Genomic DNA, 15823 nt, shown 5'->3' on the forward strand with positions numbered 1-15823 from the left:
AAAGTTGCTTGTGTATCAAAATGGATCTTCCTTATGATTACTTGATGAAGATGCTTCATCCAAACAATATTTTTTTCATAAAGTTTTTACAAAAACAATTGAATCATTAATTTTAGAAATGGCATAAATGCCCAAAACAGATTTTAACTGATCCAGAAAAAAAAAACTGTTTGAATACTTGGAGATTTCAATAATTACAATATAATCTATGATAAAATTCTTAAAATTGTAAACTAACTTTGTTTTACTTTCAGAGAATTGGTTATGCAAAAAACATAATGACCTTTCTAAAATAAATGATTCATTGGAAGATTAAAATACAAATACTAAAGTTAATCAAATAATAGTAAATAAAGAAACAGTCAATATTTTGCCAATAAAGGCATTGTCATGGCACAAAAACATGAGATCACAAAAACATAAAAAAGATAAAACATATTTCACATCAACAGTCAAAAAGAGACAAACCAAATGGGGAATTTAATGTAAGGAATTTTTTAGTGTTTGAAGCATATAATTCATAATATAAGCATATAATCCTAGACGATTCATCTTATACTTTAATGTATACTTCAGGGAACTAATAATACAGTAAACCAATGTTTTATGTAATTAATGTAAAAACCAAAACAAAAAAATGCACTGAAAGCATTAAAATAATGAACTAAGTGGAAATAAAAAGTTTTCTCATACATTTCTTAAACTTTGTTTTTCCTTTATACATAAGTTTCTTATGCCCTAAATAAAGATAAAAAATATAAGCAATGGAAAATATATATCATTAAACAAGAAAAAAGTAAAAAAATTACATCATAAAAGGTTAATTTATTAATGAAAACTTTGATAGATGAATGATAATATGAATGTAATAAAATGTCATGAGACTAACATAAACAATAGTGCCGTGATTTGGGTTAACACAATTAATAGTGTGAAAATACCACAAGTACATTTCTGTGTACTTAATATTTCTGTTTACGTAATTTTACTCAAAATTTTGTTGACGAGGAAACCTGCATCAGGTTTAAAAACATGTTTATTTTATAATCCAACAAAGTTAGAGTAAGGTTATAAAGTTTATAAACTTTCATATTAAAATTATATTAATTAGATTTATCAATTAAAAAGTAATTAGATTTAAAAAGTAATAAGTGTTACTTATTAACACTTATATGATGGTAATAATTTAAAGAAATAGTAACTGGAGATGTACGATAACAATTGGCATTTGTAATTTGTTTTTTAGCTCAATTACATCATTAATATTAACTCACAGCGAGACAACAGGGTCCTGCTTCATAATAAAGTATAAACTAATAATATTAATCTGGTAGTTTGTACTTGGCACAGTTTCACTCACTTAAAGAATTCAGCCAGGTAATGTTTACTTTTAAAGCCATACAATATTACTAATAGTTGTCAACATCATAAAACACAATGTATTAGCGGTTGTACTTTATAGTTTGTGTACTTGTATTTATATGGACTAATACTATTGGCTTGCATAATGAAACAGGCCCCTGGTGGATCTGTGAAACCTATAGTGATATTTATTTCCATACATTTTTGGTATTCTGAACTAATTAATTTCTTTACTCCACAAATCCATTTCCATATAAATAAATAAAGACATTAATAAATAAATGCATAATATATGGAATCTATGATGTGACCTATTAAGTAGACCAATAATCCTCTGTCCCATAAACACACCAGTAGCATTCACAAATATGGTAATATTGTATCCAGGACCTTTTATTTGTCCATTAAATTCCACAATTATGGTTTTATGTTACCCTTTATACAGTAAAAGTACATTTAACTAAATTTGATAGTGTTTTAAGCAAGAAAAACGTTTCAGTTAAGAAAAAAACATGTAAGGAGAAAAATTCATTATATGAGGTCAAGACTAGATTAACAGATGCTCAACTATTTTGTTCTAGATGTATTTACATGAGGATGATTAAAATAATAACTGAACTATCTGTAACAGAGTAATTTGACTATTTGCTATCTTCTAGTCACTGTAATTTTTGTATGTTATAAAAGAAAATAATAATAAAAAAAGTAAATAAAAAATATTTCCATGATAATTCAAATAATAGCTTCCATAATAGTAATATCTGTACTAGTATTTGTATAATTTATATTATTATAACTCTATGTCAGAGATAAAGGGGACCATGACCAAGTTTTATTACACATTTTCACTTCACAGTTTTTGCTTTATAAATGTACATATATCTTCATTACTTACTACTTGCAGCCTTTTATTTGTGTATATCAAAACTTTTTGATAACTGAGTTTTTGAGTACTCTGCTTTTGTAACCTCTTATGATCACTTGTATATTCCTTTCCATGTTTTTGTCAAATTGGATTACATTATAAGGTGGATTTAGCTTTACCCGATCGAGCTTGTACTAAAGGTGTACTATAGGAGTTAAGAGCTTGGACATTCTTAGATGGAATTGATAAACGCGTTTAGGTATTAACAATAAGCTATGTCATTATAAGGTATGTAGTTAATCACATTTAATGTGTATAGAAATGAATTTTTATATATAAAGGGACAAATGAAATTATTCTCAAGGATATCAGCGATGAACTATAGCATTGAAAACATACAATGACTTACATCCGTTTTCCCCTACAAATTAAGAAGCTTGGCCTTATAATGTAGCTGAAGGGTTTAGTTTAGAGGCCTCAGCAGATAATTAATATACTAGAAGATTTTATCATACCATTTGTCTTTTTAATTTATTATTTTCATTTTATGAATATCAGTGACCATATTAACAATAAATTACAGATTTCTTTAACAATCCAGTCTTAATTTCTGAACTAGCCAGCCTGCATCCCCAACCCCAACCTTAATACAATCACACATATTTGGGATGAGTTTGAGGGATAGTCGCAAACAAATACAGTACACATTAAAAAGTCAGAAAGAATAGAATATGGAAAAAATATGATAAACATTATCAAAAGGATACCAAGAAGATAGATAGGAAGGAGAGAGAGACACGTGAGTTAAGTAACAAGGACTGTGAAAATTGTCTATTTTTAATTTCATTACTGATAATAATAAAATTAAAATTAAATTTTTTCAAAATTTTCCTATGCCTCTAGTTTACAAAATCATTAAAAAAAAAAAAATCAAATTATTTTGCAAACTGAGAGTTAAAATATGGATATGACTGTAATATATTTAAAAAAGATATAATGTCAGTTTCATTTCTGTGAGTATTTTAACATTTTAGGTTTATTGAATGAGCTTACCTGCTCGGAAGATCTGGCCACATCCATCACAACGAGAAGCAAATTGAGCATCGTAACAATTACCACAGTAAATCTTATCAGCCTTGCTTCCAAACTGCTTGTCTACTAAAGAAACTCTACATTTGGAGCATAAGAAACATGCTTCATGCCAGTGCTTATCCTTGTACGACAGATCCTAAAAAAATTATAGTAATTAGAATATAACAACATGAAATGTTTAACAAAAATACAATAAGTAAATATTAAAAAATATTTTAATTTTTCAAACTAATTTAAATTTACCAGCCCAAAAGCTTGAAAAGTTAATTTTAGCCATCAAAATCAGATAGTTTTCGAACACTTGTGTACAAATTAAAATTATTCATGATGGCAAACACAGAATATTGAAATTTATATTTTAATGTTAAGACAAAAAGGATTATATAAAGACATGGAATTCTTGGAAAAACAACAGAAGGAGGCTTTATGTTTATTCATTATACATTTTTTAGCTTTTAAACCTGTTAATTTGTGTTTTAACTTATTTATTTATTTTAACTAACTTAGTTTCTTTAATTTATTTTTTAAAATCTAATCTACTGCTGTGACTATTTTGTCTTTGATTTGATTTTACATTGCTATCTAATGATAAATTCTTTCCATTTGTTTAACGGATCAAACGTGGTTTGGGGATCACTAAAAATGGGAAGGTCTGAGAGAATGAAATAGGGAATATAAAATTGTTAAATAGGAAAAAAAAAAGATAAAATATATTGTACTTAGTGTATAGATGATTATTGATTGTAAAAGGAAAAGGTAGAAAAAAAAAATGTTTTGATATCACGTAAATACATGTAGTGTATATTTCCGATCATGGATTGATTTTCGTGCTATGTATGGTACCAATCCTTTATTTGGTCAGGATGGCTAAATAAAGCATTCCTCTCTGTAAAATAATTTCTCATTATAATAATGACTATTACACCAAAATAAAAAGTATCCCCATAAATATATGACACACATTATTATGACTGACTTATGAAAAATACAGTTAACAACTACATACTAACATAAATTTATCGTCAACAAATCATAATTAATGCAAAAAAAAAAAAAAATAAGAATGCAACTACTACCAGATAACATGTATATTGGAATAAATCTAATGGTAACCAGCAGATTGTACATTTTAGTTATATTGATTCTCGTATTTGACTTTCAACAGGTTGGAGATGTACAAATTAAAAAGATAAGTAAATTAATAAAATGCTTTTCAATGTCAATGTTTTTTTTATATATAATACTAAGCTGAAATGGCTAGTTTCATTTGTGTACTTTTTATTTTGTAACAAAGTATGTAGAATTTTTTGACAGAAATAAGTGATTTAAAACACTCAACAGTAATATTACAACAAAAAAAATCTTCAGGAATGACTCATTCAAATAAATGAGTTTAATATATAGAATTGTTTATAAACAGCTTTTGAACCCTATTAAAAATAAAACTAGCAAAAAATCCAATTTCTGACATCTTGACAAAAAGTAAATTTTCAAAACTAATGTAGGAACATTAATATTTAAAAAATACAAAGTAACAAAGAGCTTAAATGTCCATTAGTTCACTTCTTTTTAAAGAAACTTAAGAGGATGAAATTTAATTGTGTTCTGAATATATGTGCCAAAAAGTGATATTTATATGAAGATTTTAGTCTATATCCTTATATTTGGCCAGCTACCAATTTCTACATTTATATATTTTCAAGGTTAATGTCAAGCCTTAGGAAAATAAGTCAGGCTATTTCTTGAATGTTCATTTCTTAATTTATTTGCACTAAATCAATATCATTATACGAGCAGCAAATTATCAGCTATTCCCTATAGTGCTTCCGAATTTTACTGTAACATATTAATATTAATTATGAAAATATCACAGATACAATGTACTTATTATTAATTAATTATGAGATGTCCATATCACATCACAATAATGACTGCAATTTATGTTTCCTCCTTGATTTCATATTTTCTAATTTACAAAATTGCATCAAAACCTATCCAATTATCCTAATCATATCGTTTTTCATTATTCAGCTTCATAAATTCAAATTTTTTACTATTTTGTAAAAAATGAATTTCAGACTTTGGGTCATGACCTGTACATCTATGGCTTATTCCTCCATATCCTTATTGTATTCTGGTTTTAAATTTCAGTTACAGGACTAGGGTTGGGTATTGCGATCTGGACTTCTACTTTAGGCTCTATTAACTTGGGTTGGGGCCCCTAGGCTAAGGGCTTATATTACACCTTTCGTGAAACAATGACGTAATAGTAAACGTTTCTTGAAATGAGTTAGTTAATATAAAAACAGCATTAAATGGTAATTTAATGTGAAAATATACTTATTAATTAGGAATTGAAGATATTTTAGTTTGCTATTTAATCTATACTCCAATTATTGCAAGACATCATTTTGACATCTTTCAATGGCCATTAGCAAAACTTCATGACTTTACAACAGCGCCAAAGTATCTCCAAAGGTAATATTTGTATTTTAAATTATTCTATTTTTTTCCCAAATTTTTCTGTTGATTTATACTTTTGCCATGTAAACAAAAAATGTATAAATTAATATTGTATATTTAATGAACAAGTTAGGAGTCCGATTTATGTCCACAGGTGGCAGATTTTACTATTTGAAAATAAGTTGAATATCCAGTAACAATTTTTAATCAGACCAAGGGAAATCCATAGGTAAAAACAGGCATTGATGGTATAAGTGGTGCATGGATGAAATAATGAGTACCAGAATATGGAAATAACTGGTATGAGGCAGATCAGTTCAAATACTTAAACAGGATCAGCAACTATCCGATATTGGCATACATTATTTAAACTATTAGGGAGGGAAATTCCCCAGATAATTTCAGATATTTTCCTTTTTCTTACGGAAGTCAACACCCTTTTGGCATGGTATTATTTTGTTAAATATGCATAAATGGGGATCGGTCAATCTTAACTCAATACTTTTAACTTTAACAATATATTATTTAAATCTGCTTATCAAAAGTAACTAGTTGCGATTTTTACCTTCGAATCAATGCCGATAACTTTAGAGCACTCATCACATGTGTTTGCGAATACTTGCTCGTAGCACTTGATGCAGTAAGGGTGGTCGTCTCGTAGGACATATCGTTGTCCAGTCAGTGACTCGTCGCATTGCCAGCAGCAGAAGTGTCCTGAGTGCCAGTCCTTTGACATCGCCTTTGTGTATTCACCACTGAAAATCAACTGAAAAAAAAGAAGGTTGTTAGAAATCCATTGCCAGTTATCAACAATAAGTAAAAATATTATTGTGACTAACAGAATAACAATATCTTCACTAAGATCATAATTACACTGATGGAACAATAACAAAGAGTGTGTAACAATGTTTGTATTTTCATTTTTAAAAAATTATAAACTCGCAATATATAAATTCAGTGCACATTTTGCTTAATTAAATATACAATTTTATAGATAAAAGTACTACTTCATAATTGTGAAATTATTCATACCATAATAAATTTAAATACATTAGCATTAATATGTGAGAAGATGAGGGGGGTGGGGTCAAAATATAGCACAAATAAGTAGAAATAACTTATTTAATAGTGCCAACGTTCCGCCAGAATTTATAGCCTTCATCAGGGCTAAGAACAGAACAAGATAACATTAACATTAATAAATCGTTTTTTTTTTTTTAATTAAATAAATTCAGTGCCAAAAAATCACTTTTTATAAGTTATTTAGTACTGCTTAGATTATGAAAGTTGTTGATTATAATGTCAACAAATGTGACAAAGTGCCCTTTTAGCAAATTACGATTCAAATAGCCTTTTCCAAAGACCTAGTAACCTTTCACAGGATAGTCAATGATTATGGAGAAGTTTATAGTCCACAAGGAGTGTTTATTCCTTGTGTGAAGTTTTATTGCACTTATAATTATAAAAATTAATTATTGGGTAGTAATACACGATCAGGAAGTTATTGAGAGCGAACAGTACTTTGTTTCATTCAGTTCGAAGCCCATTTTCAGAACTTTTCGGAAACTACAGGTTGAATAATGGCAGTTCTAGTTACATCGGGAAGAGACCTTGCAGTAAGGAGAACTGGACTATTCCAGGAGTCAGCGGCGCGGAAAGGAATGGGTACTTATCTGCATGCCGTTCTTCTAGCAGTCCGGCTGGTCTTATTTATACCTCGGCGTTATACAGCGTAATTATACAGGACCTTTTGCGTTCATTATCATTACCCTTGTGTATATAAGGCGGCTATCTCGGACAGTAAGCAGCGGAAGAAAGGATGCTCACGAAATGAAGGATAGTAACCAAGAGCTATGTCCAACACTTCACATCATCCATGTATTTATAATGGCTGAATAAACAAATGCAATTTAAATGAGAAGTTGTGAGTTCGGTTGCTTATCTTGAGTCAGGGCTGTGACTCAGAGTTGAACAATGCTCCTTTGGACGGCGAGGACAGACTGTTCTCAGCCTTTGTTTTCCAAATACAATACAAGAATTATTTGAGTATTTTAGAGATTTTTTTCTTAAATCCTATTTATAGCGCAAGGACATGGGTGAAACCTTTACTTTGTTGAATGCTCAAATATTCTAAATAACTTAAGGATCGATATAGGACCAACAATCAATAATTTGAATTTTTTTTCAAAGAGGTAGTACCACTGTTTTAACAAGAAACTCATTTTGGAAATTGACAATTAAACATTAAGTTAATGTTAAGAGAGATCCTAGGATATCTGTTAAGATTAGAAAACAAAATAAAATTCACAGGTTTAATAATTTTTAATTTTTAATTTAAAAGATGGAGCAAAATAAATGTTTTGTATAGAAATATATCTGGGGTGTATTTTAATGCGTCGGCTCAGTTTTGGACCTTGCAACCTATTCTTCATTTTGGGAATGAGAAAAAAAAGAATATTTAAATTTTATTTTATAATAATAGAGCTTTGATATATATTTAGAAATTTAAAAAGTTAATAAATATAATTAACGTTTATTCAGCTAAAAAATTTCGTCTCAAAATAATTTTTTTTCTGGTTATTTTTAAAGCCAAGAGATTTGCCGTTTGAAAATTAAATCTGTGGTACAAGTAGTTGGTGATATCTACGAGTATCCAACATCAGATTTAGTAGATGTATTTTTACGTGAATAGAGTTGTAAATTTAAATAATAAATAAAATAAAAATTTATTTATCAGCCTATGTTTATTTACAATGTGTATGTATTTTATTACTTTTATTAATTTTATACGTTTTAGTTTGTATTTATCTTATTATTATTATTTATTTACTTTTTTTTAAATTTAAGATGTATATATAGCATGATTGAATACTTAGACAGCCTCAATACTTATTATCCTTGAGTGTACCATATTTTATTAATGCAATAAGAGTTTTTTTTTCTATGTGAAAATAAATACTAAAATAATATTTAAACACAACTGAAACATTAAGATACGAAGCTAATTATCGCCCTATAAGTAATATTAAGTTTGCCTCTCGGCAAATTTCGAAACCGAATATATAGGAAAATTCAATATAGTTATGTATTATGTTTTAATACATAAATTTAACAAAAATTCCTACAAGGAAAATTGTCCCTGGAAGGAAAAAGCTACACTGACTCAGTGTTAACAATTGATCCTTGATAGGTGTATATTTAGGATGTGCCCTTGGGAAGGTATATGACCTTTCCATAAAAGGCAATCTTTCTTCTTCTCATATAGGGCTCTAACGGAATCACTCACTTCATAGATCTACCGCTAAATAATTAAATGCTTTTAATTAAATATTGATACTCATCCATGGGGCCACAACTCCGTTAAAATTTTCATTAAAGTCCTACCAGATTGAAGTTTAATTCCGTCATTTAATATACGAAATAAAATTCATGTAATATCCCGTAATAAAATTCTCGATAATTAAATATTTCGAGTATGCAATAAAAAAAGTGAGGTAATAAAAACTACATATGGGCGGATGCTTTCAAAGGTTATGTCCATTTCTCAATATATATTTTTAGAAAAAATACTATACGATTTTTTATCATAAAGTTAATTATAATATTAAATGTAATTTAAAAAAAATGTAGAGTTCAGATTAAAATCATTTACCAATAATTAGATGGAAAAAAAATTAAATAACTATATATTTTTTTAAGGTGAAGTTTTCAACTGTACAACGCTTGCTCAATCAATGTTTGGGAATAGCTTTCACCATTCTCGAAATACTTACAAAATACAAATTTGTTTCAAATATTATCCCCATTTCTTAAAATACATCTTTAGAAAAAAATACTATTAAATGTTTTGATATTAAATCCAATTAAAAAAGATTAAAATCTTCTATCATTAATTATACAGAAAAAAACTATATTTTAAATTGTTTAAAGGTAAAACTTTTATCTATGAAATAACGCTATATTTATTCTTTTTTTTTGTAGAATTCCTGTCCAAGAAATGTAAATATTTCGAATTTCTGCAAATTTTTATAGATATGTTTTATTCTAAATAGCACTACCACTAAGCCAGATAAAAAAAATCGTTAGCATCAGAGCTCCATCTTCAAGGTCGCACTTTCTTTTCATTTTGTTGGTAAAAACAGGTGAAAGGAGATTTAATTGATTAAAAATGGTGGGTGTGAGAGAAAATGTTCACGAAAAGGAAGAATGGTGACATATTTTCTTCCATTTTGAGTTGGACTAAAAGAGATGATTTGAACTGAAATCAAAGAAAGAGATAGATGACCGTTTCTCCCAATAAACAAAAAATTAATAATACCAATGGAAACTGCAAAAAAAAAAAAATCAATATGAATAATATCAACATAAAAAATAAATACCTGCATAATGTTGGAACGTAAAAAACAGGAAGATGTTTTGAAAAAATTGGAATATAAACTGATTAAATTACTACACTTCTGCCTTAGGCATGGAGGAAGTAAAAGTTTATTAATTACGAGACGGGTTTTCAACAAAAAAAAAATTGATCCATCTTAAATAGTTTCTAACTATGGGAAACTATTTAAGATGGATCATTTTTTTTTTTTTATAATTATACAATATTTTGAGATCGGAATTAATAAAAAAAAAAAATGAAATCAGATAAGCGAAATAATTTGGTTTTGAATGATTTGGAAAAGCAGAACAAGCACAAGGTTTTTTTTTTTTTTTTTTTTTTCGAAAATTTTAAAATAACGGATCATTTTTAGCACTGATACCAATAGCCTACAGTTATGTTTTGAAGTTTAAGAACTCATTTTCTTCTTTTAAAAATTCTAAAGACATATTTACATTCATATAATAATATGTTTTCGCTTTAGAATAAACACTATTTGTCTATAATAGATAAATAATTTATATAAATCCTCGCTTAATGACGCTAATAGATAGAAATTATTTAATCTGGAAGTCCAAATATTTTGTAAAGAGATTATTAGAATTCATAAAAGATGGAAGGATTAAAGTGAAGCCAAAGGAATGCCTATATTAAATTAATTAATATAGTTTAGTATTCCAGTTGTATTTTGTACGAAATCTTTTGCAATGCATCGATGATCATTTTTTTTTTTAATTCAGTTAAAATTTCGACCTTTCCAAGTAAAATCGTGATTTTTAAAATTTCACGTTCCTCTTCAGTCCCATAATTGATTTTGTTGATGGTTGAATATTTTTATGTTGGTATTAGATATGACTATTTTGGAAGTTTTAACTTTTTCTTCCACCTACACCATTTTTCATGATTTTAGGTTCTTACGCACATCAACTGTCTGTTATAATGTAGTCGAGGATCAGCCCTCCGGGGTGCACCCAGCCTCATGAAGTGGGTACTATTAATTGGATGAAAATCAGGCGGTCGAACGTGATTCTGACCTAATCACTTCCTTGCACAATCATTGTTCTAGTAACAGTACTTTTTTACAAAGTACTACGCCCTAGATCCTTCGTGGTTCGAAGCGATTCAGGTGTAATTAAATGTAATATAATAAATATTAATATTAATACATTTTTCTGTTCTTCTCTTTAATTATTCCACTTAAATAAAATTATTCATGTGCCTCAGATCATAAACCATTTTCAGGGAGCACGCTTAAGAATTTGATAACTATGCATTAAGAATAAATGACGAATTATTTTTCTAGAATAAACTTTGGATTTTATAAACTATTTTTTATAATTTTAATAATATAAATTTTCAGTGATTCGTAATTTCCGTTTTATCTTTTAAATATTAAAATAAATTTAACATTTTTTATTTTTCTTCTTTATTTCAAAATATATGACATAAACTAACACGGAGCAGAGTTTAGGGTTTTCTGAAAATAAAAAAAAAATACGCAGTACTTTAGAAGACGGAGTAGTACATCGAAGCGTTGGTTTGTCATATATATTTTTAAAAGAGGAGAAAAATACAAAAATGTGGAGTTTATATTAATATTAAAAAAAAAAAAAACTAAGGAAAGTAAGAATTACTAAGGATTTATAATATGAAGTCACAATCTTCCGGTGTAGGAGTGTGGTGCATAATAAGTATAATTTTAATATTAAGTAAAATGTGTCTTAAATTAATAATACTTTTCTCACCGCATTGAAAAGGTCGGTAATAAAGCCAGAGAGAAAGGCAAAATGCCTAAGAGCGCGAAGCGAGCTCTCGGAAACAGAAAGTGTTGACAGAACGCCAGGGACCTCAGGCCATTCCTCAACCAAGCTTTACCCGCAAGAATGTTCCACAGAGGAAATTTCCATTTGCGGTAAGCATAAAAAAAAAAAAAGAAGAAGGAAAAATATTCTTTAAGGTGACATATATTTCATGTCTTTAAAATTATAAAGAATTTTACTGAATATTACCAATGGGTCTTGATTCAGATTTCTACTACGCCATTCATACGTATATTTGTATTGTCCTATATAAATAAATTTTATATTGTTTACCCGACGATAGGATGTTTGTCATGTAATTCAATTGTTTCCTTTCTCAAAGATCATTGTCAATACGAGCTATTTGTCTGTGAGTTGATACAACAAATAAGGATTATTTACTAACAGTTAACATTTCGGATGTTATTAATGTTAAACAGAATTCTTTATAAGGTGAAAAATAGAACTGATTGATAGAAGTAACAGCATTAGGCAATATAAATTTACTATCTAAGAAATCGGTAAATATCTGCATATATCAATCCAAAAACTTTAGTAGGATACTGTCTAGCCATGGTTGGTTGGGGGTCAAAGTTTTTCATTTTGTGGGACCGCCACTCAATGAAAAAAAGTCGACGCCTCAGGCCGGATTCGAACCGGCACCGCCAATATACAACAAATAGGTAAGACTGTGTCTTGACCACTGTGCGACGGGTGGCCCTAAATTATATTTATTAATTATAATTAATAAAATTAAATTATAATTATATTTACCCCATACTTGCCGTACTTTCAATTTTACTATTGAAATCATGTCATCCATATAACATGGTTGAAAATTGTTTCATACTGTATTGTTTAATTCACTATCCTTCGCTAATTTTTTAAGAATTTTATACCACGGAACATAAAGAATATTTGTCGAGTATATTATATAATAGAAATAAGAAAAAAAAATTACAAAAATTTATTAATATGTATACATTATTTTCCTATTACAAATATAAATATATGAATAAATCTGATATTGATTGAGAAATAAGGTTTAACTGAGGGATACAATATACTTAAGTGCTTAGTGTAATAATAGTTTATAAACCTTATAGATGATAATTATGACACAAATTGAATTAAATAAGAAAAAAATACAAAACCAAAACAAATATACAAATATGATAGCAGAAGGCCTCGGAAATAATAATGGAAGAGTAATTTTAAATAAATAAATACGTATAAATATCTGGGCTATAGAATGTATTTTAAAATATTCAAGAGATAATGAAAACAATCATGAAAACATTTCCTAAAAACAAAAAAATAAATAAATTGAAGGAAAGAGGCTATTTGGTGTAATTTGTAAATAGCATTTAAGTAGAGTATAATCCCGTTTAACCGCCTCTTCAGATCAACTGGTAGTGAAAAAAATAAATAAATGTGCTGAGAAAACACTAATTTCGGTAAAGGAAAAAAATATTATTAAAAATTTAATGTTCATTTGTACAGTTGAATTAATTAATGAATCTAAAGATTTTATTTTTGCATTAGTCTAATAATTTTAGCTTCATCATATAATAATATACATATTACCTAGGTATTATGTTTAGTATTTCATTTTAATTGTTACCAAACATATGAGGTTTTTCATGTATTTACTCCGAATTAACCACTCTAACGTTTGTCGCCGAAGGCTCCAACTTTGGGACCGCTGTTCTAGTGTACTGCAGAATAATTCAATTTTTTCCTTTTGGGTTATTAAACCGAACAGTACGCCCATACCTAATACTGATAAATTAGCAGGTCGGGTTAGTGACGAAAGTTAAATAATTATAGAAAAATAACATAACTGGTTAGGATAAACAGTTCATCTGCCATGTTTCTCTATTTACTGAAAATACTTTTTTTCAAGTTTGAATTATTTTGTTTCAACTCACTGAGAAGAGAATTAGCTATTTTTAAATTACCATTTTTCAACTTAAATACCGTTTAAAAATTTAAAAATAAAAGAAAAAGTTAAAAAATAACAAATTTTTAGTCCGCAAACCATCTATTAAGGAGAAGGAAAATGTTAATACGGAACATCCTTTTGTGTACTTCTAAGAGTTCAGATCATATTTTGCTGAAGTATATTACAGCGGAATTTAGAAATAAAATGTATTACCTTTACCCTTTCTATTATTATAAACATGCATTTTCTAGAATATAGGAGTACAGTGTAAAATATATACAATCATTGGCAGGGTTATTGTTCATATTGAGTACACGTTTAAAAAAAAAATTTCAAATGTCAAAAGTCACGTTTGAACGTTTGAACCGATATTGACTAACCGTTTGATCATAGCTAAAGCGCAGGGAGCTGATTGAAGTGGGAGGGACTTGAGAAAACCAATCTAGGAGGTGAACACTAAGTCTAGTGTAAACATCTTCTATCACCTGTCCGGGACAGTCATTACCGTTTAATACTTCAAGATAAAGTTTAACGCTCCATCAGGAAAAATTTAATTTAAATTCTATAGATTGGTATTCGTATTTTACTACGCAATTTGAAATTTTAGAGCTAATAAAATTTAAAATCAACACCAATCAATATCTTTAAAGTTAATTCATTATAATTTTTTCTTTATATTACTTGTCATCTTTATCACTTTTATTTTGATTTATTTGTTTTCTTGCATAGGTATATTTTTTTTTTCCGAGTCAATATTTCTTGGGCTGTCTTATGTTTTAATTAAATATTACTTTTGTGTGAGACTAAGTTAGTAGTAATGTCTGTATATAATTACTATATTTATATATTTTTTCTATTTATATTATAGAAAAAAAATTATCTTGTATTTGTTATAGGAGAAACTTTTTTTTGGATTTAGAGAGAAAATATATTTAGAGATATATAGGAAAAATGAGTAAAAAAATATATAAAGAGGAAAAAAAATAAAACAAAAAATTGATAAGTATATATCGTCGGCTTATAAGTGAAACACATCAAATCAAGATTTTCTGGTTTTGAGTTATTCGATTTTCCCAGTATAAAATGTTAAAAAGATTAAATTTCAAATAATTTATTAATATCACAAAAATCTGCTCATAAAAAGTAAAACTATTTCATAAACATTAATTTTTTAAAATTATAAATACCTGTATCAACTTAGCGTACTTCAACTGTAAACTAACAATATATTTAAAAAACAATTATAGTACTAGTTATGAGTAAGCTGTGTTTATAGCAAGTCAATGAATAATGCACAGCTTTTTCAATAAAGTATTTCTATGTTCTTGGGATTTCATGGATATGATTTTGTGCTTAAATAGAAAATAAATAAACGCTGTCATGTGTCAATATTCACAGCAACTAAGTGAAAAGTTCTAATACAAAACTGTTGAAAAAATTAAAATATTTAATAATATATTTAGGAAAACTTTAATATTTTAATTTAATGGGAAATCCCCTCAAAATTGTTCATAAATTAAAGATTTGATCTCTCTTCTCAAATTGTGGAGCCATTGCTACTACAATTGTTTTTCAGTCGCCGTCAAATATCGTTTAAAATAATTTATTTGAAAGACGATAAATTGATAGGATTTAATGAAAAACGATTCACTAAATTTTATCAGAGTTGAAACGTGATTTAATGGCTAGAGGGGTTGGACGAAACGTAGATTTTAGGATGTGTAATCTTGTTACATATTCAGGGTTAGACGGAGTTAAGTAATTGCTGCTTTCAATTGCGATTTTCTAGTTTCGCAATACCGTATCATTGCTGTAATTAACAATGATGATAACATCCTGTATATATTTTATATTAACATAATAACTAATATATATACATACATATATATACATATATGTATATATATATATATATATATATA

General features: G+C 27.8%; 1 protein-coding gene across 1 annotated transcript in view; it reads right to left on the reverse strand.

Moving 5' to 3' along the window:
* The window catches only part of Lmpt (Limpet), a gene marked incomplete at its 5' end in the record, with an annotated part of 767445 nt that overhangs the window by 54918 nt on the left and 696704 nt on the right, over positions 1-15823 (reverse strand). Inside the window, 2 exon segments of the mRNA XM_067051042.1 lie at positions 3281-3455; positions 6348-6548. Of these exon segments, the coding sequence (XP_066907143.1) occupies positions 3281-3455; positions 6348-6548 (376 nt within the window).

Source organism: Halyomorpha halys, unplaced genomic scaffold (genome assembly GCF_000696795.3).
Source record: "Halyomorpha halys isolate HHAL.00 unplaced genomic scaffold, Hhal_1.1 Scaffold458.1, whole genome shotgun sequence".
In the NCBI taxonomy this organism is placed as follows: Eukaryota; Metazoa; Arthropoda; class Insecta; order Hemiptera; family Pentatomidae; genus Halyomorpha; species Halyomorpha halys.